Genomic DNA, 24,976 nt, shown 5'->3' on the forward strand with positions numbered 1-24,976 from the left:
GTCAGCTGTGCCTCTCAGAAAAATGGGTTTTTTATCTATTAAAAAAAAAAAGATGTGGGTAGCCATGGCTGTCCTGAAGTACCATGATAAGGATTCAATAAGGTGATGTTTATAAACACCCAGCCCAAACTCTTAGAGAAGTTCAATCTTGGTGCATGGAGTACCATGGAGACATCACGGAGACGAGCTGGGTAGGTGGGTGAAAGTGCAGGTCTCGGGGCCACCGTGAAGCACCACCAGTGTACAGGACGATGGTCAGAGATTCGGACCCTGCTAGGTCACCTAGTGAGAACACACCCAGTTCGAAGGGTTGGGATAAACCAAAGGGAAAGCCAATTTTAAAGGCAGGCAAAGGAGTGATCTCTTGAAGAAGGCTGGGAAGAATCAACCAGAGGGGGAGGAGGTAGATGAGAAAGGTATCATGTTGTAGAAGTTTCTGGAACACTATCAGCAAGCGTGGCTGTGGGGGTGGGTGAAAGCAGGTACAACAGTAGTGTGTCCAGAGACCCAGAGATACTGGAAGTCATGCTGCTTAGGAGAGTCCCAAGGGGCAATGATAAAGTACTGTTATGCTAGCAGTGACCGGCCACCCAAACCCAAAGTGGAGGCTGGGAAAGCGGAGTGTGGCTGGCCATACAGAGCACACCATTTCTCCTGGGTTAATTAGTCCTGAAAAGGTTTCAGATTAAGGACAAAGCCAAGACACCAGCCAGGGCATCAGGAAGCAGAAACAAAGAAAAGGTGCTCTGAAAAGCCAGGGCTGCAGGAGACAGCCAGTGAACCTGGAAGAGTCAGCGGAGACCAAGCTGATGGACCACTTGAGCCTTTCTGGAGGGCAGTGGCTCTCAGCCTTTAGCAGGGATCAGAATCCCCAGGAGGGCTTGTCTACACCACCACTGCTGGCCTCGACCCGAGTTTATCTTAATGCTTCTGGGGTGGTCTGGCAAATTCGCATTTCTGAGAGGTTCCAGGGGATGGCAATGCAGCTGGTTAAGGATCCATATTTTAAGAACCACTGACTTAAGCATTTTGGAGTCTATTTTTTCATCTTTGTGGAACTTCAAAGGACTGTTTTCTTTGACTTGTTCATCCTATAAATTGACCTATTTCATATAGTTAAAAAAAACTGCTATAACTGAGTTGGTGGTATCTTTGGCATGAATGTGCTGGGCAACCATTCCATCTTCATGAAATAAAACTTGCAGCCTTCAAGCCATAGATCTGCAAAGACTGGCCAAATAAGGAGGCCACCAGGAATGTCTTAATGGGAGCCTCCTCCTTGGAAATCCTACAGTTCAAGTATTAGGCTGCTTCCATCAGCTTGGGTCCCGAGTCCCGGGGTGCTACTGCGGTGTTCTCAGCAGAGCCGTCTCTTTCCCATTGCACCAGGTCAGAATCCATTCCGTTTGTGCTAGGAAGCCACATTGCCAGTTTTTCAAGCACATTTTTGTGAAACCAAATTCTGCTTGGTGATGGATTGTGCCCCAAAGCCCCTGCTTCCCTCAAGTATCCTTCGGTACAGCCATCACGGGCTAGAAGTATCGAAAAGTTTTCATTAATCATTAAAGGAGAAAACTTAGAAAGGAATTCAGAATACAAGAAGTTTTAAAGAGAAGGACTTTGAGTTTCTTATTCCTCAAAATATCAAAACAGACTCAATCCCAGAGCCCAAGGCTTGTGTGGCCCCTGGGGATCTGCACGTCCTGGGTCCAGCCTGCTCGGTCTGGCCAGGAGCTTTCTTCTTTGGTAAAAATAAGAGAAAAGGACACTCACCTTTGGAGCTTCCCAGGCTCCTCTTCTCTGTCTTTGGTCTGTAATCTGAGGAAAAAAAAAAAAATCCATTCTTCCCAGTGATAAATCCTGCAAACAGCCTTACCGCTTGCATATCTTCAGCAGAACAGACTTCTGTATATCTCAACATATATTTCATGGAACACTTGGAACCAATGCTACGAGATGTACAGTGGGACTTTCCTGGCAGTCCGGTGGTTGAGAATCTGCCTTCCAGTGCAAGAGACGCAGGTTCAATCCCTGGTCGCAGAACTAAGATCCCATATGCCTGGGGACAACTAAGCCCACACCTGAAGAGAATTCCACGCATCTCAACGAAAGATCCTGTATGCTGCAGCTAAGACCTACCTGATGCAGCCAAATAAATAAACAAAAACAAGATGTACTGGGTTTTATGACCAGGTGTGTTCAGAAAATGCCGAATTACACAAAGTTCAACAATTAACTTGGGTGAATCTTCAAGAGAAGAATATACAGTTTCCCAAACTCACCTTGACCATAGAGCCTGTTTTTATTGCTTTTTCTTCAAAGCATCTCTTGGGATTGATTTTTGGACCACTTTGGGAACACCATCTGAATGCTGCTCCAGCAGCCATGGTGTTCATTTAATAAGGATCCCAGACATACAGTAGCCAAGGGGAGAGTGCTTCACGCCAGTGAACACGTCTAGGACTGAGGAAGTAAGCATTTCCAACATGGTTAGCTTGACATGGTCCTACAAGGTTTCAGATCATTTAGTACAAGTAGGAAGGAGAGACTTCCCTTTGGCTCAGACAGTAAAGCGTCTGTCTACAATGCGGGAGACCTGGGTTCGATTCCTGGGTCGGGAAGATCCCCTGGAGAAGGAAATGGCAATCCACTCCAGTGCTATTGCCTGGAAAATCCCATGGACAGAGGAGCCTGGTAGGTTACAGTCCATGGGGTCACAAAGAGTCGGACACAACTGAGCGACTTCACTTTCACTTTCACTTTCAGAAAGGAGAAAGAGTCCATCCCAGGCTTGGGATGAATCTCCCTAATTCCTTCCTTCCCTTTCAGTTCAGTTCAGTTCAGTTCAGTCACTCAGTTGTGTCCAACTCTTTGCAACCCCAAGAATTGCAGCACTCCAGGCCTCCCTGTCCATCACCAACTCCCAGAGTTTACTCAAACTCATATCCATCGAGTCAGTAATGCCATCCAGCCATCTCATCCTCTGTCGTCCTCTTCTCCTCCTGCCCCCAATCCCTCCCAGCATCAGAGTCTTTTCCAATGAGTCAGCTCTTCACGTCAGGTGGCCAAAGTACTGGAGTTTCAGCTTTAGCATCATTCCTTCCAAAGAACACCCAGGACTGATCTCCTTTAGAATGGATTGGTTGGATCTCTTTGCAGTCCAAGGGACTCTCAAGAGTCTTCTCCAACACCACAGTTCAAAAGCATCAATTCTTTGGCGCTCAGCCTTCTTCACAGTCCAACTCTCACATCCATACATGACCACAGGAAAAACCATAGCCTTGACTAGACGGACCTTTGATGGCAAAGTAATGTCTCTGCTTTTGAATATGCTATCTAGGTTGGTCATTACTTTCCTTCCAAGGAGTAAGTGTCTTTTAATTTCATGGCTGCAGTCACCATCTGCAGTGATTTTGGAGCCCCCAAAAATAAAGTCTGCCACTGTTTCCACTGTTTCCCCATCTATTTCCCATGAAGTGATGGGACCGGATGCCTTTCCTTTAGGGCAGGTTTTTTTGTTTGTTTGTTTGTTTGTTTTGAGCCGAAAGCACTATTGGAGAAGGAAATGGCAACCCACTCCAGTATTCTTGCCTGGAGAATCCCACGGACAGCCAGGCTACAGTCCATTCGATCACAAAGAGTCAAACACAACTAAGCAACTAACACACACAAAGCACTATAGTCAGTTGGGGAAATAAAGGTGCCCCCTGGCATTGGAGGCCTAATGTGCATAGAGCAAGGGTCGGTTCTGGTCCCCAAGACTACCACCTGCTATGTGACAGAAGTCAGTTTATCCTCTGGATCTGTTCCCTCATGACTCAAATAAAGCACACGTGGAACGCAAAGCCCAGAAGTTCTAGTTGTCATTTCCGTGGATCCTGGGGAAGCCTCCATCATTTCCCAGCTGTCTGCAGGAGGGAAAGCACTTGACGAGAGAGTGATCCTGGGCTTCCCTGGTGGCTCAGTGGTAGAGAATCCACCTGCCAATGCAGGAGACAGGTTCGATCCCGGATCCAGGAAGATCCCACGTGCCGTGGAGCAATGAAGCCCATGCACCTCAAGTATTGAGCCTGTGCGCTAGAGCCTGGGAACTGCAGCCACTGAGCCCACGTGATGCAACCACCGAATCTCATGCACCCTAGAGCCTGTGCTCTGCAAGAGAAGCCACTGCAATGAGAAGCCCGTGCGCCACAACAAAGAGTAGCCTCCACTCACCACAACTAAAGAAAGCCCAAGCAGCAATGAAGACTCAGTGCAACCAAAATTAAAATAAAGAAAAAATTACTAAAAAAAAAAATTGTCCCAACGTGCCCAGAGCTTGCCTTGCTCTCGTCTCTGGAGTTGAACTAATTTGGAATCTGTTTCAAAGAGGAATTCCTTGGCAGTGCAGCAGTTAGGATACAGTGCTTCCACTGCCTGCAGCCCAGGGTTCAGTCCCTCCTCTGGGAACTAAAACCCCACAAGCCGCATGGTACGCCCCAAAACAAAGTAAAAAAATTAGTAAAAATTGGGGAAAAATGGTATCTCATTTGTTTAAAAAAAGATAAGAACAAGTCAGAATATCCCACACGTCAAAAGATGAACGAAGCATGCTCAAAAAAAGTGTTTGCGTCCTTTTTATTTCCCCCTAAATATGTCCCCTAACTTTTCACTACACGCAGCACTTGGATAGTGAGATCTGAATGCCCACTCCCTTATATCCTCAAAGGGATCTTTCCTCAATTTGGGTGGCTCCTTCAGAGGGCAAGCGATGTCCCTACCATTTTTACAGCATCCCTTGGAGCAGAGATGTTTGGGAGTGACGACACCCATTTATAATTCCAAACCTCCAAAGAGGTAGTTTTCACATACAGGTCAACCTCTAGCAGCAAAATATAAAAGAGTAAACTGACTCAACTTGAGCCGGACGGGTGTCTCACTGGAATTTCCAAGCCCAGGAGAGTCCATTTATGACACTAGGTAAACTCCCGCCTTGCTTTTGAAAATGCAGAGAGTTTTGAGTGCACTGAGTCTCTTCCAGCTTTCTTCTTGGAGGTTGGACAACCGCGGTCACATAGGCAATGAGTGTCAAGAGCCTTCAGCCTGTGATGGAGTCAAGAGGTCCCTGAAATGTAGAGAAAGTGACGTGGACGCGAAGTCCCAAGGCTGAGAAGGGCCCCACCCTGGGGAGAGACAGAGGAAGAGGGGCTTTTCAGACAGAGAGGAGCACCCCAGTGCCCTTGAGTCATGCAGACGCAGGGCAGCATCTGGGTTGGAGTCGACGAAGGAGAGGGTGAGACAGAGCCAGGGTGGGGAGGGGTTGACAGGAGGTGGGACATCTTCTGGAGAAGAGTTTTAATTTTATTCTGAATGCAATGAAAAGCTGCTGAAGACTTTAAGCGGGGAAGCAACGTGGTCAGGTGTGCCGTTTTTCAGACATGACTCGTTGCTGTAGCAAGAAAGAGTTGCTGCCGTGGGGCAAGGCCAGTTAGGAGGCCACCCAGAGAATCTGGTGACAAGGCGGGGACAGAGAAGTGGCTGGATTAAAACGATGTTTTGGAGGAAGAACCGATGAGCTTGCTGCTGGACTGGCTGCAGGTAGTGAGGGAAAGTGAGGGTCCCAGAGCTGTGGGGCTCTGGCTGAAGCTCCCTGGTGGCGGTGGAGTGGAGATGTGAGGACTGCAGGAGGCAAGGGTGTTAGAAAGGACAGAGTTGGAGATGCCCACTTTTGCACAGCGGAGCATCAGCGGATGGCAGGACACAGATCCCAGAGGAGACATCCGGGCTACCATTACACACTGGAATCTTCTGCATTTAATTGTTGTTCAAAACTATGAGAAAATAGACTCACAGAGAAAACAAAGCTTTAGTTACCAAATGGAGAGAGGGGTAAATTAGGAGTTTTGGATAAACAGACACACGACTGATGTATATAAAATACATAATCAACAAGGATCTACTGTATAGTGCAGGGAACTATATTCAATATCTCATCATAACCTATAATGGAAAAGAATCTGAAAAAGGATACTTGCATATGTGTAACTGAATCACTTTGCTGTACACTTGAAACTAATAGAACATTGTCAATCAACTATATGTCAATAAAATTTTTAAATAGGTAAATTTTAAAAAATAAAGTTATGAGACAGGATGAGATCACCTAACGCAGAGACAGCAAACTTCGAGAGTGCCACACACTAAATGTTTTCAGCAAGCCACATAGCCTCTGTCGCAACGACTCCACTCTGCCATTGTAGCACAGAGTAGATTCAGAACCAGACAATACGTAAGCAGATGAGCAAGGCTGGGTTCCAATAAACCTTTATTACAAAACAGATGCAGGGCCATACTTGGTGTGCAGACCAAAGCTCACTGACTCTTGACCTAGTGAAAATGTAGGCAAAGAAGAGAAAATATTCCAAGATAGAGATAAGGCATTTCAATAATTACTACAGAGAAGGGCATGGCAACCCACTCCAGTATTCTTGCCTGAAGAATCCCATGGAAGGAGGAGCCTGAGGCAGGCTACAGTCCATGGGGTCACCAGGAGTCAGACACAACTGAAGTGACTTAGCACGGCACACACATATATAATTATATTCACTTACTATACCTGTCAATCTTTTAAGTGCTTTACTTATATTTAACTCACTTAATCTTTACAATAACCAGGGAGGTGAGTACTGTTATTTCTGTTTTACAAATGAAAAAACTATACCCTAAATAAAAAGTTGATTTCTCCTTCCCAAGGGAAAAAAAACAGAGGTTGGCAGTCTAGGCTAGTATGACAATCCTCAGCAAACTAAACTACTTCCAGTTCATTCCTTCGCCAGCCCCAGAGTATGACTCTCATCCTCATGGACCAAAATGCCGGCTAGGGTTCCAGACATCACATATACATTGCAGGCAGCAGGAAGGAGGAGCAAAGGAGAAGAAGGAAAATGCATGCACCAGTTGTTATTTTCAGTTGTCTTTTATGTCCCCTAGAATCTGCCTTACAGTATTTATTCTGTTACATCTCATCGGCCAGAAGTTAAGCAAACAGATGCCTGCACACGCAAGAGAGACCGAGGAACAAAGACCATGTGCCCAGCTAAAATTCAGAGGCTCTGTTACTAAAGCAGAAGAAGAGCAACCGCTAGAGTCGAGGCTCGGAGTCTCTCATACCTCTGCCTCCATTGTTGGAGTGCCACGTGCTTCCCAAACGCCAGCTCACGGGTCATCTCTTCTGCAAGGCATGCACAGCCCCCGAGCAGACACTTCCTGTGTTCCCTGTCACCACACTTCCTTAGATTTACTTTGTCCTGGTGTATCTCCTTGACCCATTTCCTCTACTTGACCAAATGACTCAAGGGCAGTGAGGCCAGATAGGGAAGGGAAACTTTGAAAAACAAAAGGAAATACACAGTGAAGCTGCCAATGAAGAAAAAGAATGAGTCTTCAGGATACCCTGGTCCCTGTTGAGGAGCTGGGCTCAGACACCCAGTAGAACAGACAGTTCTCCAAGTTCACTGCCTGCCTGCCCAGTGACCAGCCATTTTCAGCTCTTTGTGACCCCGTGGACTGTAGCCCACTGGGATCCTCTGGCCATGGGATTCTCCGGGCAAGAATACTGGAGTGGGTTTTCATGCCCTCCTCCGGGTAATCTTTCCAATCTGGGAATCGAACTCATGTCTGCCTGCGTCTCCTGCATTGCAGGCAGATTCTTTACCCACTGAGCTACCTGGGAAGCCTGACTTCACTGCCTGTGAATTAATCTGGGAAAACTTGAAAAAGTCATCACAATCAGGTTCTACCCCATATTGATTAAATCACAATTTCTGAGGATGACGCTTGAGCACTGGTGTTTTTACTGTTTGTGGGTGATTCCAATGTGCAGCCTTATTTGAGAGTCAACACAGATGAAGGCAGAAGGAAAGAAAGACCCAAAGAGAGGAACAAGGCTCCTCCTTCAGAGTCCTTGAGGGTTTGCTGTTTACCTACCAGTTTCCCCAGCAAGATCATTAGTCTTGTCCTTTTAGGTTATTTCCTAAAGGACAAAGGTGTACTTAGATAATAAATTATTATTGATTGAAACACTTCTAATAAGAATTATGAAAGCCCTCCTGAGTTTATTTCAGGCCGTTTGATGCTCTGTGAGTCAAATAACTCGTAAGCTTGTCTCTCAGTAACTAAATTAGACTCGTCAGCCAGGGAAGTAACAGAGCAGACTTACTAAAGTTCACCTCGTTCGTGACATATAATATGTTTAAATTGCTCTGTTGACTTCACCAAAAGACAGGCTGGATCGATCACGAGTGGCAGTGCCAAGATTGCCTCTGTTGGGGATGAGGAACCATATTTCAACTTGAATCCATTTCCAGCTCCCAGTCATGTTTCACACATTTACTCGAAGAGTAACCCTACTTGGTACAAGAAGAAGGCATCATTTCAGAAAAGTTTGGTTCTATATTTTCCAAAAGATAAGAGGAAGTAAAGAACCCGTTTAAACATGTCTTGAAACTTTTTTTCTGTTCAAAGATTTCTGGGAGAATTCAGGATTGTTTTAGCTCCATCAAAATGCTGTTGAAAATTTAGAGAGGGGGAAAGTTGTTCAGGAATTGTTCTGTCTTTCTTTGCTGCAGTATGCAGATCAGTTCTGAGGCAGAAGAAAACTCTGATTTTTCAAGCACATTTAGAGATCTTGGAAAAATGTTTAGAACTGTTCCTTTGTAATGAAATTTGAGATTCTGGCTTGAGTTGGTACTGTTACTGGTGAAAAGCAAGAAATGGCTTGGACTTGTGCCTCCAATGAACTAGAAAGGGAGCCAGGAAATGCACTGGGCAAAACTGCAGAACTGGATGGTTTTGACATGCAGCTTCTAACCAGAAAAGGAGGCCTTGGAACATATGTGTTTGCCAGGAAAGAAAACTGCTTTATTGAAAGGTTAATTTTCAGATTAGTTTTGGGAAATTTGAGATAAATACATGAGATCAGACAAAGAAACATAAGGCCTGGATCCTTTTTCCTGGGGTTTTCAGAAAATAGTCATTGCTTCCAGTGAAATGTTTTGACATTTTCAGTAGGGAGAAAATGTTAATTGTAATGTTGTATGTATGTGTTCTTAAAAACACTTGCGAATAAATCTTTTATTTGTTTGAAGAGCAATCAGAGAGTAAAAACACTGTTAAGATGTTAGCTGCATTCCTTATTCCTTATGGTAACTTCTGTGCTCTCTAGGATGTTGGAATTCATTGTCTGGGTTCAAATGTAACAATTTGAAGAACATTCCTTTCCGTGTTCAGTTGCAATTTTTTGAGGAGTCTGATTACTAAACATCCACCCAGGAGTCTGTCTGCCTGGGTTTCTTCCCTCATCTTGTCTCATCTGTTGCTTGTTTTCTAATTCTTAATTTTCTTCCCTGAATCTATGTCACCTTCACTTCATGCATAAAATCATCAGCTCTTACAGACTCTTGACAGTGGTCCGCTTGACTCTGTGTTGAAAACACCTGCTATTAAACTACTTGGTGATGGGGCCTATGACTGGCTTCCCAAATAACCTCCAACTGCAAAGATAGTCCTGAATCATGATCTAGAATACAGGTGCTCACTGCCATCCACATGGAGAAAACACCATCGGTCATCATCATAGCAGGCTTTTATCTCTAACTTGGTATTTGTTTGTGTCTTAAATGGCAGTTCTCCTAGAAAATGCCTCTCCCTTTTGGATCACTATCTTTAAATGTCAAGCGCATGACTACTACTTAAATCACAGTTAAGCTCAAAGATCATCTCAAAAGCAGAACTGAATGAGGATGAAATGATAGTTGTACAGTCTGAAAAAGAATGGATATGTGTATCTGTGCAACTGAATCACTTTGCCACACTCCTGAAACTAACACTGCAGTATAAATCAACAACACTCCAATATGAAATAAAAATTGAATTAAAAAAAAAGAAAAACTGGTAGCATACTATAAAAAGCATCCCCCCAGGATCAGAAGGGAGACACTGCTCTCCCAGAGGGGTGCTCTGCACACCGGATGTGACACACACTTACCCCCTGTGCGCTTACCAACACAACCAAGGCAAAATGAGCAAAGCGAAGTTCAGCTCCAGGCCGCATGTCGATTAGGCTAATGATGTAGAAAATCACCAGGGGCAAGGAGCAGAACAGAGCTCACAAACGCCAGCGGTGCTCTCAGATGTGCCTTGCATGGTGTCTTTTAAAGACCCGTGGGCCCCATGTGTCCTTCTTCCTGCCTTAGAAGCCCGTGGGTGACGTTCAACAACAGATGTAACCTCTAACGTTTGGGTGACTAGATTAATGTTCCAGAGTCATCAGGCTCGTTATGGCTGGATTTTCTCTGGTCCCTGCTAATAAACTAGATTATTGATTTTCGGATTTTCTGTGTATCCAAGGATAGACTCTAAGATGTCTTTATAATGTTTCATGCTTAAGTTGTCAACCAAAATGACATAACAATGAGTAATCATTTTCTAATCATGTGGAAAGGAGTTAAAAACAGCATATAAAATGGATCTTCCCAGCGTCAGAGCCACAGACGTGTCCTGGCTGTCAGTCCTCCAGCCGGGCAGAGGTCATGCCTACCTGCCTGCCATCTTTTCCAGGAATTAGGTGCGTTCAGAGCTTAAGACCTTGATAGTCAGAAATCTGCTTTCCAACATGTTTGAATGGCAGCAGAGCTCCAAAGACACCTCCACCTAAATAGGATTTTAGCACATCAGGTGCCGTGGCAAAGTACAGCAGGCTGGGTTGCCGTGTGGCTGGTGTTTATTCATCTCTCCTTCTCCCTTCATGTGTATGTATGTACGCTTCTTGCCGTATATGCCCGGCACGCGGGCTGTATGGGCTGGGGCTGCATCCATAGAGTGTGTGTATATGTAAAGTAGGAACAGAGCCCGGGCACCAAAATGAACTTCTGTATGCAAGAACTCTACGAAGTACACCCAGCTGCCGGCAGCAACTGCTACATGCAGGCCACTGATTATTACGCGTATTTCGAAGATAGTCCAGGTTACAGTGGTTGCAACGCTCAGGCTGTGCCCAGTAACAACATATATATGGAACAGGCCTGGGCAGTGAATCAGCCTTATACCTGTAGTTACCCTGGAAACATGCTGAAAAGCAGGGACTCGGACTTGGACATGGCCCTGAATCAATACAGCCAACCTGAATACTTCACTGAAGAAAAGCCTACTTTTTCTCAAGTGCAGTCGCCATCGTACTCTCAGAAAAAAGGTAGGGACCATTTTCCTTCCGTTTGATCCAAGTTTCCGTGTTTGTCTCTGGGGTGTTTTAAAGGGACCCTTTGCATCCGCTTTGTCAAATCTTTTACTTTGAACGCTGAACGTTTGAAATTAAAAATAGCAGGAAAGAGAGGTTGCTAAGTGATTGAAAGGGGTCCTTGAACGACAAAGATTTCCAAGCACTTTTTTCTTCCAGTATGCAAGCTGGATGGAGTTGGTTTGTTAGGCTGTGATTTTATTATCTATATAGCGTGTGTGCACGCATGTGGATACACAATGCCCACAGGGAATACTGTCAGCTTCTTTGCTAAAGAAAATACGTTAAGGCTTCCCCCTTGGTGGACTGGCACTGTTGCATTTGAAACGGGATAATTTTCCTCGGCTCTGGTTCACATTAAAAACTCATTTGACTTTTTCTTGGCACTTTATATTGAAAGTTTATTTTAGGTAAGTAGTAAAATATTTTCACGATTTTTTTGACCATATTATAACTTTGAGATGTTGGGATTTGTAAATGTTCTTTTTAATATATTTACTTATCCACGTAAACTGTGAAGAATCTACTTGTAATCATAACTAACTGTAAGAATATAAAACTCATTAAGAAACTGACACATTTTACCTTGCCATCATGTGCCTAAAGGTGGATGTGTTTGCCATCATGTCAAACTGCACGAAAGAGAATGAAATAGCCTTCAAAATATCCACTATTCAAACAAGTGCAATATCCATTTAACAGACGCTGCAGCTTTCCGATACTGTTTAATTTTCTATCGGTAGAACCTATCTCGTATTACCAAAAGCTAAAATAAAAGAGGCAAACTGGTAGTACTCAAGAAATTTAAAAGCAGTTGCCAGATAGAAACGCTTTTGAAAATAGCTTAAATTCTAGTGCAAATATGCCAGAAACTCTTTTTTTTTCCCTGTGTACAATCCACAGGATATCTCAGTGGAAACCAAATTTATAGGTCTTCATAATTTGCAAGAATACAATGCCCTCTGATCTTCAAAGATGAATTTCTCCATGAAGTTATCTTGAAACATAAGGTAATTTGATTGTGGATCCTATAAAAATTTTATTTGCGTTCCTTAATATGTGTCCATAATTAAAAGTAGCCCGTTTAAACAAAATTTTAAAAAACAAAACCCTGTTTAATCTTTACCATATGCTGTGTTTTTATTCTGTGTTATCCTGTAATTTCCAGATACGAAGGAAATTGAAGCATAAAACATTTTCAGAGTCATTCATCTGCATTTTCATTTAGTTTCACATTTCTCTTGAAAGGTTTCAGAAATTCTCACTTATTACAAGGGACACTGCATGTAAGTCCCCTAATGGGAACTTTGAGATAGACTGCGTGGTATTTCACTTAATATTATAAGTAATTTATCTTTGAAAAGCAGTTAACATTGCTTCATTAAGCATGCTTTTCTCATGGTGTAGGATCTCAAGAAAATATTGGTTTGTCTCTATATTTGGGCATTCCACTATTATTAAAAACTCTTGCAAAACTTTGCAGACTTTTACTCTTTTTTATCTTTTCACTGTATTTTCTTCCACTAGTGCTGGAGAATATTTGCTTATAAAATGCTAAACCAGTGATTCTTTACTAATTAACTTGACGCATGAACTAGAGGCTAAGACATCATATGCATATATTGATGTAATTTCTCAAAGCCATATGCCATTGAAAGGCCACTGCCACCTGCCAAACTCACTAAATCAAAGCAGGCAAATATTCTTAAATGCACCATTATTTACTGTTACAAGTCTTTAAGTAAATCCCAGTAAAACTAAACCCAGCTGTTAACTGTCTCTTAGGACAAAAGGTCAGACCCAACACGTTTATCCATATTGATCCATTATTGATTTTTGTTGTTGTTGGAGAACATCAGTCGTATCTCCTTAAGGCAAAATTAAGACTATAAACAGGTGTTCAGTGGGGCAGGCCTCATTATTCCAATTGGATTTTTATCTATTTTCATGAAATTCATAATTGCTTCATCTGTGCTTGTTGCTGTCACAACAGCTTTATAAACTCTTCAATAATGCAGTTGTCTTAACTTTTTCACAATTTGTTTTAAGGATGACTTATTCTCTAGCCTTTAATTGGAGTTTTCTAGTACGTAGAAAATGATCGTAATCTTGTAAAAAAAAAAAAAAAGTGTGTTATAAGTACACATAGATGAAATTAAGAAAGGCTGCAGAACCCAGTGACAAGACTGATTATTTCAATAATAGACTTTAGAATGACTTAGTTCCCTTTGCATTGCTTTTCTCTGTCTTTACGTGTATAAAATAGCCAAGGGGGGAAAATGTTATCAAGCTCCTGAATCACTGAGAACGTGAATTAACGAAGAGTTAGAACACAGTTCACTGAATGAAATTTAAAATAAAACTTTATGAAGGGGAGTAAGTAGTTTCCACACTGTGAGGGGCTGAGATCCACAGTATGCATTTACTTTTACCTAGATGAATCTACTTTTCATATAGTAGATGAAAACACGTTTTCAATTTTTGAAAGTTAGGGACAAGTCAAAAGAAATCTAGCAATCACTAAGAAGATACAGCTCCCTACTTCTTATCTTTCAAGGAGCCTAGCCATGGTTTGTTACGTCAACATCAGCCAACAGCGCTGGTTCTGCCCCACACTTTCTTCCTAGTCCCAACTCAGAAGAAATAGGAGGAGCACATTTAGAAACCAGACAAAGGGAAGGGAAATTGGCAGGCAGGGTGCTGTGTCTTCTCCTTTGTGGCCGAGGTTTCAGCAGAGCTAAAAGTCAATTTTTTTTTTTTTTGGCAAGGGGTGCTGGCTGTTTCCACCAGAAATTCCAGTTACATTCCAGAGTCCCCAAAGAGCTTGAGTGTGGCCGCTCTGCGGGCAGCTTGGCCAGGCCGCCTCTGGGTCTGCTTCAGCAGACTCCTTCCCTGCACTGTGTGTGTCCTGGGCAACTCACCTCCCCTGGGCTCCCTGCTTGACATCCTCCATACCATCTCTGTAAGATTTGCACGTCCAAAACGCAGCTAGTGTGTGTGCATCCAAGTTGGTTATCATGTCCAAGAGAGTAAGAATTTCCTGGTTTGGAGCCAGGATCAAGGAGATGTGTGTGTTTGTCCTATTTTGTTTTGGGGTTGGATTGCACGTGTACTTGTTCAACAGCCGCCTTCTTACTATCACAGAAAGAAGACTTCATACCTGAAGCAACACCTTCACATAGAGCCATCATTTCTGAATGTTTCCATTGCCACTCTGCCTCTAGTGAGGAATCTAACTTTTTTCCCCCATGTTCTGTAGTTCTGTTGACTGTGTGTAATTGTGTAGATATTAGAAATGGAAATGAAATGGTAGGTGGAGGATGTTTGAAATGGTCCACATCAAAGAACATTGGATTAAAAACAAGAGTTAAGCCCTAAAGAAATCCTAATTAGAATTTCCTTGTTGTTGTTTAGTTGCCAAGTCGACTAAACATGGACTGTAGCCTGCCACGCTCCTCTGTCCATGGGATTTCCCAGGCAAGAATACTGGAGTGGGGTGCCATTTCCTCCTCCAGGGGGCTGTTTCTGACCCAGGGATGGGACTCACATCTCCTGAGTTGGCAGCAAATTCTTAACCACTGAGCCCCCTAGGAAGCATCTGTTATTTCCTTAGAATTTCCTTAGCGTCTGTTAAGGTTGAAGAAGGATTGCTATACAGTAGAGTTGAGGATATTTAGGCTCCAGAGTCTGCCCTGGAAAAAAAAAAAATGTTACATGAGAAACAAGTACCCTTAAACTCCAGAATCGCACCCAGTCCAGGGAGAGGCAGGCACAAAAGGAAACAAAGAAAGGGAAGATTTATGGTCAGCCCACCCAATGAACCAAGTGCTGCAGGCATCATGTCTTTACAGAGGAATCCTTAAGAGGTCAGTGCAACCGCAGATCTTTCTGCAGTGCTTATATAATTGTAAGGATGCTGGTACCAGTCAGGATTTCCACTTGGGTACCGCTACCCACGTGCTGCGAAGAGTCGACATCACTCCAGAAAATAATAGGAATTTTCTTCTTTTTTAATACAAAACACCTTTGCTGTTCAACAGGTTAAATGAAAGTGCCTCTCTGTACCCAGAAATGCAAGCGAAGGAAGGAACAATAGTCGTTTCCAAAGCAAGCCCAAGTGCCGAGGAAAGCTAGAGCCTGCTCTTCTGTCTTCTCTTTCCTGAGAATCAGGGGTCTGTCTCGTCAGAGGCATGTCCTCAGGGATCTCACTGGGTGCCCTCAGGCATCCACTGCCTCTGCTCGAGGTGACAGTCATACCAGGAGTCCAAGGTCTTATGAGACACTGAAGTCAGGGCTGGCAGGCTGGGGAAGGAGTGTTGGAGCTGTGTTCTCGCTGCGCGCGGGCTTCGCCTCCACCGCCTCTCATCCCTTCGCGAAATCCTTCCGGTAGATGTTTCTTCTCAGCTCCCGGCATTGAGGGCATTCAGGCTGAGGCCCAGTGGCCGCCCATTCTGCCGTCTGCTCTGGGCCAGCTTTGGGGGCCCGCCTCCTCCTACTAAAGCACCGGGGACCTGCCTTCCCCCGTGTCCACGCCCTGGTGGCCGCGGCCCGCCCTTGGTCCCAGGCTCCTCTCAGGCCCGAGAGGATTTCCTCAGGCCCCCGAGGACTTCCTCAGGCCCCACACTCCCGGGGCGGTCCTTCCGCACTCCCGGGGCGGTCCTTCCGCCCAGCCCCGCAGACACTTCCGGCCGCGCTGCCCCCTCGCCGCGTGTCCCGCCTTCTCCCCCAGAGCCTCTCTTCCGGTCCCCCCGCCCTCTCCACCCTCCACAGGCCCCTCCTCGAGCTGTCAGACCCTCTCCGTGACCTGCCGGACCAGACCCCCGCTCCGCCAGCTCTCCCCTGCCCTGAGGAGCTCCCTCGGGATTCTGGCCTCGGTGCCTCCTCCCACACCCGCTGTTCCTCACGCCCCTCACCCCTGAACCGATGATACTTTTCTCTCAGCAGCCCGCTGCCAGCCACACCCCCGGCTTCACCCTGCGCGCCTCTGCCGCCTCCCCTCAGGTCAGGACCCACCTCACAGCGCGGCAGTCTTTGCGGCTTAACCAGCCCCGCCTTCTCTCCCAAAGGCCCGCTCCCCACCGACCCTGACTCCCCAGACGGACATCTCTTGCTTAGTACAATGGTGCTGAATTATTTGCATAAGTCACGTTTTTAGGGAAGAAAATAAGTGATACATAATGAGCACCATCTTTCTAAATTCCATATATATGCGTTAGTATACTGTATTGGTGTTTTTCTTTCTGGCTTACTTCACTCTGTGTAATAGGCTCCAGTTTCATCCACCTCATTAGAACTGATTCTAATGTATTCTTTTTAATGGCTGCGTAATACTCCATTGTGTATATGGACCACAGTTTTCTTATCCATTCATCTGCTGATGGACATTGAGGTTGCTTCCATGTCCTGGCTATTAGAAACAGTGCTGTGATGAACATTGGGGTACATGTGTCTCTTTCAATTCTGGTTTCCTCGATAACCCTGTATACGAGAGAGCAAAAGAGAGACAGATGTATAGAACAGTCTTTTGGACTCTGTGGGAGAGGGAGAGAGTGGGATGACTTGGGAAAATGGCATTGAAACAGGTATAATATATATGAAACGAATCGCCAGTCCAGGTTCGATGCATGATACAGAATGCTTGGGGCTGGTGCACTGGGATGACCCAGAGGGATGGTATGGGGAGGGAGGTAGGAGGGAGGTTCAGGATGGGGAACACGTGTACACCCGTGGCGGATTCATGTTGATGTATGGCAAAACCAATACAATATTGTAAAGTAAGGAGCCTCCAATTAAAATAAATAAATTTATATATATATATAACTTAATGAGTATCAGACTAGAGTTTCCCATCTTGGCACGCGCGGATGACTTTTGAGGTTGGTTCCTCTCTGTCCTGCGGCTGTCCTGCGCCCTATGGAACGTTTAGCAGCGTCCCTGGCCTCTGGGCACCAGATGCCAATAGCCCAGTCGTGACAACAGCAGTGTCTCCAGATAGTGCCAGGTGTCCCCTTAGGGGTGAAACCACCCCAGTTGAGAACCACTGCCCTGAGAGAGCTGAATACTTAGAAAACCCCTGAAAGGAAGGGTATATTGTAAAGGCGCTTTTTTGTCATGTGAAATAGGAAGAGCCTCCTGGGCTTTCAAATGGAAAAGTTTAGATTTTTGTGTATTGAATCGATTCAAAATGGAGTATACTTGAACATCCATATACATGTATACCTGCAACATGCTGCTTACACACGTGTGTTAGAGATAGTCCACATGGTCTGGACCATGTTCCTTCCATCAGGTACGCTTGTTGAGGTCAGCTCTGTGTAGACGTAAGCACCCCCTCTCCTTTTGACTCCATGACTACAGGGGTGACCTCAGGGAGACCAGTGCAGCTTAGAACAAGGATGCCATCCTGATGCCAAACCCAGCTGCCCCTTCCTTCATGGGACATCAGACTAAAGAGCTGCTAGCCCGCATTCTTAGATCTAGACCTTGACTCTCATTCTGAAGGGTATTCAAATAAAGAAAAGGCACCCATTTTCCTCAGACCTGCAGAGCATGAAATAACTATGGTTGCTTCTGTGGAAGGCTGATACCATAAACTGACTCTCAGAGCAAAACCAGAGATCAGAGGCACCCACTATGCCCGTTTCTGATGACCTTTTCTGCTGCCTCCTTTCCCTGTTCTCCTAAAACACTTTGACTGGGGATTCCCTGGTGATCCAGTGGTGAGGACGCAGCACTTTCGCTGCTGTGACCCGGGTTCAATCCCTGCTCAGGGCTAGGGTCAGGATTAGGGTTAAGCTCTCACAAGCCATGAAGCACAGCCAAAAATAAAATATTAAAAAATCTAAAATTAAATGAAATAAGAAGTGATCTCATTAGTACCAGAGTTCTGAAATGCCAATGCCCGTAAAAACCAAAGAGCCGACGCAGTTGTTCCGTAAGGACAACCCAGTTTAAATTTTTCAACCATCGCACGCATTGTTAACATGTCGCTGGATCAGAATTTTCAGTCCCATAAAGAAATGCATCATTTCACTTTTCTTGAATAACTTGTGTCTTCCCACTTTGGGCAAAGATAAAAATCCTGTGAAATATTTCTTTACCCATCAAAAGACGATGCAAGACTAGATCTAAGCGGCTGCTGACATTGGCCTCCCTCGGGGAGGGGTGCTGACTGCAGAGAACCAGGGGTCCCTCTGTTAGAACGGGGCTGCCTGATTGGTGCTCTGGGAGGATTTGGGCTCAGTACACCAGATCTTCCCATTTTTCACACGAAGCTACATTTTATGTGAAATCCTGGTTTTGAAAATTGGCTGAGATTTTTAAATACTCTGAAAGCCAAACCGTGCAGACTGCTAGTGTGTGTATCCTTTTGATTAACATTTTGACTGACTCATTATACCGGTTTTTCCCTTTCTTTGTGACTTGCATCTTCAAGTGATTTAGCTCTAATTATAGATTGAAAGGTTATGTCAGCCCCTGAGGGTTGGAGTCCATGGGGACTGAGAGAAGAAAGGTTAGTTAGGGACTTCTTGTGTGTAAAACTGTATTATGCCCCTTGCGTGAGTCATGTCTGACTCTTTTGCGACCCTGTGGACAATGGCCCTCCAGGCTTCTCTGTCCGTGGGATTTCTCAGGCAAGGATACTGAAGTGGGTTGCCATGCCCTTCTCCAGGGGATCTTCACAACTCAGGAATTGAACCTGCATCTCCTGGATTGCAGGGAGATTCTTCTGCCGCAGAGCCATCTGGGAGATCTGTATCATGCCCTAGCCTCATCCTAAAAATGATTTATTTTAGTTTCAAGAACTCTTGAGTCAGAAGAAACCATCTAAACCTTGTTTTGGCCCTTTTTCTGCCTTAAGATTCCAGATAAAGGAAATGCAGAGACCCTTATGCTCATGTCCTCTCCTGTTTCTGGACTGACACCTCTGACCTGGCCTCCTTTCTGCTTCCCTCTCCTCCCTCCTGAGCTCTAGAGTTTGAAGACTTGCACCTCTTGTATCTTCATCCCAGCCAGTCAGAGGGCAGGGTGCAAAGAAAAGACATGCTGTTCTAAGGAAAGATTCCTTGAATGGGAGCACCTGGGCAGTTCTGTTGGGAAACTGCAGACCTTGAAAGTTAACACTGCTTCAAGTTTGAACCCCATTCCTTACACACTGGAGCATACATGTTTGTTAAGTAAATGGATGGATTAATATACTGTTTATCAAAGGGTTAAATACTAACATGATGCAAAACTTGGTATCTAATACCAAGAATTAAACATAACATAAATCAGGATTATTATGTTGGGAAAAAGCTAAGCGATGGAGTGTTCAAGATTTTTTTTAATATATAAAGAAATAACATGACGTTGAAGGTCCTGTGGGGGGAAAAAGCTTCAATCAGAAGGACCTAACTGTGGGATAATTTAAGGAAGTTCCAGGTAAAATTGGAAGAGTGACTGAACATGCTAACAGTTTAGCTTCCTTGGGGGATATAAAAATATATTTTCATCCAATAGCCTCACCCTAACCATTCAGGATCTATAGCCTTAACCTCACCATGAACCAGCACCTTTCTGAACGACCCAAGGGGTTTCCCACCGCCAGTGATAACCGCTGCTCCTTTCAGACCCCAGGACGGCTGTGCCAGGCAAGCGATCTTACCCGGAAGGGAAGATGAGCAGATGGGAAACAGCCTCTGGTCTCGGCTCCCCTCTCCTTCTGCTGGGTCGACCCTCCGAGGCAGCTTCTTCTCCTTTCCACCTACCAGCAAGGTCTGCCTTATGTTCTGTTCCTAAGGACTGTGTGTCCACCGAGGTGATGAGGGGTTTCCTTCTACTAGGGCCTGAGATGCTGTTATAATTCACTCAAAAAAGTTAGACTAGCCAGCCCTCTGATCTTACCTGCTCATTAATTAGAAACCAAGTGAATCCCACTCAATGCAAACCAAGAAGCCAGGCTTGCTGCCGGTCACATGATTTCTGACACAAATGCACATAGCTTTCCCTTTCACATACTAAATCCTTCTGAGAACCAAATTTTAAAAAATTAAAATCAAACTTTTAAAAACAACAGGGATAAACTTTGAAAATATTGTGCTCAGTGAAAACCAGTCATCAAAGAATACATGTGGTACAATTCCATTTATACAGTATGTCGAGAATAGGCACATAGGTAGAAACAAAAAATAGCTTAGTAGTTACTTGGAGCAGAGCAGATGGGGAGTTGAGCGGGATAGGAAGTGATTTCTAAAGGTACAGACTTTCTTAGGATGAGGATGAAAATGCTCTAAAACTGATGACAGTGAGATTTTACAACTCCGTGAATATATTAAAAGCCATTGAATTGTATGGTATGTGAATTAGATCTTAAAGTTCTTAGCCAAAAAAGTAAAAAAAAAAAAAAAAAAGTTAGTAATATTTTAGCATGTCAGTCTATTTTAGTGCAGAGTAATGCTTGGCAATTAGTGAGACTAATGCTTGGCAATTGTTCACTAAAAAAAACTCTCCCAGTCCTTTGTTGAACAAACAGACAGAGTTTGCTTTCATAATAATATCCTTGATAAAGTGACAGCACAGTTGACTAGTCTAAGATACAGAGCGTCTGAGAATATAGAAGCTAGGCAAGATGCGTCATCCTTGGACTGTCGCATGTAGTCACGAGTCTTATTTAACCATGCTTCTTTAGCGGTCAGTCCCTTGGGACAATTCACAGATGCAGTTCTCAGGTGAACAGCGAGGCCTCCAGGCTGTGTTTCTCATATTTGTTTCCAGGCAGAACTCAGGACTGACACCCAGTGAGTGTGCACTCCCGGCAGCATGCTTTTCCTCAGCTGGGCGTATTTACCAGCCAGCATGTGACTGTTTGGCGTGTGTGAGGAAGGAAAAGGATGGAGAGCCCGAGAAGGGAGAGGAGGCAGTGGTTCTGTCCTCTAGGATAACTGGTTACTGTGTGATGTACCAAGCATATTCAGAAACCTAAAGAGACTCCCCACCCACCTACCCACTTGTGCGGGATCTCACTCCCGGTGACAGTTATTTAATGATGAATGATGGGCCTAGGCATAATGACTGATGTGTTGTTTGGGGTAAATAAGATGGTTCTGAGTTAATATTTTGGAGAAAAGAAAGACACGGGTGGGGTGCACTCGTGTGCAACTGCTGTCACTTAAGTAGATGTTTCTGTAGATGTTTTGATGTTTTAACTACAGACATAATCACCTACTTACCCACCCTCCAAGAAGATAATCTGGGAGAAATACAACAGCAAAGCAAACCACTCTTCAGACTCACAGTCAGAACACAGAAGGCATCCATTCCACCCGCACATTGAATTATCACAAGACTCCAGGGTTCTCAAGAACTTTAAAGGCCAGACAGTTCAACCTTCCACATAAACTGTTGAGCTACAGACAGGAAGAAATCTTCAGTGCCCTACTGCCAACAGCAAAGAGTAAAGCAGAAAGGTAGTGACGAGGTTGGGAGAGAGGGTCCCACATCTTTCTAGTTCTGATGGATGGTCTCCAGCCCTCCCAAGGCGTGTCCCTCAAGCCACAGTGTCCAGTTGCACTACGATTGGTCCCCAAAGATGAGAAGGAAAAGACCTGTAGCTCTTTCTCCTTTATCTCTGCCATCTGCACTTGATACCAAGTATCTGACAAAATGCACGTCACCTCTGGGTGTAAGAAGTCAAGACGTAGCTTCCCTATGCAGATGGAGAACAAGTATGTGAAAAGATGCTCCACATGACTAGGCACCAGGGAAGTGCGAATCAGAATCACAGTATCACCTCACACCTGTCAGAATGGCTGTCATCAAAAAGAACACAAACAACAAATGTCGGCAAGGATGTAGAGAAAAGGGGCTCAATCCCTTACGCTGTTGAAGGGAATGTAAATTAGTGCAGCCACAATGGAGAAGAGTATGGAGCTTTCTCCAAAAAAACTAAAAACAGAACTACTATGTGTATCAGTCGCTCAGTTGTGTCCAGCTCTTTGCGACCCCGTGGACTGTAGCCCAGCAGGCTCCTCTCTCCATGGGATTCACCAGGCAAGAATACTGGAGTGGGTTGCCATTCCCTTCTCCAGGGGATCTTCCTGACCCCGGGATTGAACCTGGGTCTCCTGCATTCCAGGCGGATTCTTTACCACCTGAGCCAGCAGGGAAGCCCTAGTATTTAGTAGTAGAACTACTATTTGACCTAGAAATTCCACTCCCGGATAAATACCAGAAAAAAAGCAAAAACACTGGGGCTTTCCTGGTGGTCCAGTGGTTAGGAATCCGCCTCCCAGTGGAGAGGACACAGGTTTAATCTCCGGTCTGGGAACTAAGGTCCCACATGCTGGGGCAAATAAGCCCATGCACCACAACTTCTCAGCCACAAGGAGAGAAGCCTGAGCGCTGCAGCCAAGCTCCCAACTGCTGCAGCTGAGACCCAGCGCGGCCAAATAAGTCAGCAAACACTGGCAGCTTTGAAAACAGAAACTCTAATTTTAAAGTCTATCCGCGCCTCAATGTTCTTAGCAGCATAATTCGCAGTAGCCGAGATATGGAAGCGCCCTCGGTGTCTATGAACAGATGAATGGGCGCGGAAGATGTGGTCTGTGCACACAAGGAAATGTGACTCAGCCAGAAAAAGGGTGAGATCTTGCCATTTGCCACAGCGTGGATGGACAGCGTTACGCTGAGTGAGATAAGTCAGACAGGGAAAGACAAGCATTGTATGAGATCACTTACATGTAGAATCTAAACAACACAACACACCAGTGACTATAATAAAAACACAGACTCACAGTGAACAAACTAGTGGGGAAGGGAGGAGGGACAAAACAGGGTGGGGGAGGGGGTACAAATGATCAGGTATGAGATCAGCTACAAGGACATAGTAACAACACACTGAATATAGCCAATATTTTATAATAACTATAAATGAAGTATAACCTTCAAAAGCTGTGACTCACTATATTGGACACCTGTAATTTATATAATATTGTACAGCAACTATACTTCAATAAGAAATTTTAATTTTAAAAATAAGATGTAGCTTTCCTGACAACATGGATATGTATATTCCATCTGACTTTACCAGGAAGATGCCTTTTTTAAATAATTGGGTTACTTTGTGTTTTGTGAGTATGTATTTCAGCACACACAGGCGCATATGTGCACATACAGTCAAACATCCTAATTTAAGATGTAGAAACACCAAAATGCTACTGTACTTATCTCTGTGGTAGAAAGTTGATAGGTAAGTTTGTTTTTTGCTAATTTATGTCTTTCGATTTTTCTACAATAAATTGTATTCTTTGTATAATTTTTATTTTAAAAAATCTGGACTTTATAAGAAACTAATGTACACAGTTTTTAACTCATTTATATTGCAGTCATTTTGTTTATTTGTTTAATTATGTATTTGTTTATCTTTGGCTGCGAGGGGTCTCTGTTGCTCGGCGAAGGCTTTCTCGGGCAGCAGCGGGGATGCTCTCCAGTGGTGCTTCGAGGACTCCTCACGGCAGTGGCCTCTCTTGATGCGGTGCTCAGGCTCCAGGCGTGAGGCCTTCAGCAGCTGTGGCACGTGGGCCCGGTGGTCGTGGTTCCGGCCTCTAGTGTCCAGCCTCAGTAGTTGTGGCACTCAGGCTTAGTTGCTCTGTGTCATGCGGGATCTTCCCGGACCAGGGATCGGCATTGGCAGGTGGATTCTTTCCCACTGTGCCACCAGGGACGTCCCTGTACATGTTGGTCTTTACCCCTAGAGACTGGTCACTGTGATGTTACATATTTCCAGGGTATGTCTGACCGTGTTCACTGACTTTACCCCCAGTCCTACACACTTGATCACTAGTTGGTTCTCTGGACACAGATCCCTGTTGGAGCTGTTATGTTTCTTTTTCCTAAGAATGACTCCACCCCCAAAAAAACTGTATTTAGAGTAAATCAATACCTTGTGAATTTTCCTGTAGATTTTGTTAGTATTTCTCCTTAGATTTGAGTTGCCTAGCAGACGGTGGCATCGGAGAAGGCAATGGCACCCCACTCCAGTAATCTTGTCTGGAAAATCCCATGGATGGAGGAGCCTGGTGGGCTGCAGTCCATGGGGTGGTGAAGAGTTGGACACGACCGAAGCGACTTAGCAGCAGCAGCAGCAGCAGCAGACAGTGGCATACTACTTTGGGGTTTGGGGTTTACGATCATGTAAAGGAGAGACCTAACCAGCCAGCAATGACTCTCTTTGAGTGTGATGAATAGTGGATTTTTAATGCATGGGAAGTTGCAATATTTATCTTATTGATCTACTTTACGTTTCAGTTCCTCCGGGTCTTTGTTGCTGCGTGGGGGCCTCCTCTAGTTTCTGCGAGCAGGGGCTACTCTCCAGCTGCGGGTCACCTGCTCCTCTCGCTGTGGAGCACAGGCTCTGGGGCACGTGCGCTTCAGTACCTGCAGCACTCGAGCTCAGTAGCTACAGCTCCCAGGCTCTAGAGCACTAGCTCAACGGGCTTAGTTGCTCTGAGGCATGTGGGATCTTCCCAGACCTGCGATCGAACCCGTGTCCCCTGCATGGGCAAGGAGACTCTTACCCACTGTACCACCTTGGAAGTCCCAACAGTGGTTTTCACAGCCCAAAGTAGACAGTTGAGCAAGATGTATACAACTCAGACTTCAAATCTCCATTTTCGGTGATGGTGTCTCAACCGAACTGGCCTGGACATAGTGATTTTCATTTCT

The 24,976-nt window shown here is 44.8% G+C and overlaps 1 protein-coding gene across 3 annotated transcripts in view; it reads left to right on the forward strand.

Moving 5' to 3' along the window:
* Positions 1-24,976, forward strand: part of THRB (thyroid hormone receptor beta) — a 435,047-nt gene that overhangs the window by 369,652 nt on the left and 40,419 nt on the right. The window contains exon 1 of one of the 3 annotated variants that reach the window (XM_040243301.1): positions 9,519-11,227. The exons of the other annotated variants lie outside the window; for them this stretch is intronic. Within the exon in view, the coding sequence (XP_040099235.1) occupies positions 10,900-11,227 (328 nt within the window). The 5' untranslated portion in view covers positions 9,519-10,899. Of the gene's footprint in view, positions 1-9,518; positions 11,228-24,976 lie in introns of those variants that run through there. 3 annotated transcript variants of the gene reach the window in all.

This window comes from Oryx dammah, unplaced genomic scaffold (genome assembly GCF_014754425.2).
Source record: "Oryx dammah isolate SB20612 unplaced genomic scaffold, SCBI_Odam_1.1 HiC_scaffold_7, whole genome shotgun sequence".
Classification (NCBI taxonomy): Eukaryota; Metazoa; Chordata; class Mammalia; order Artiodactyla; family Bovidae; genus Oryx; species Oryx dammah.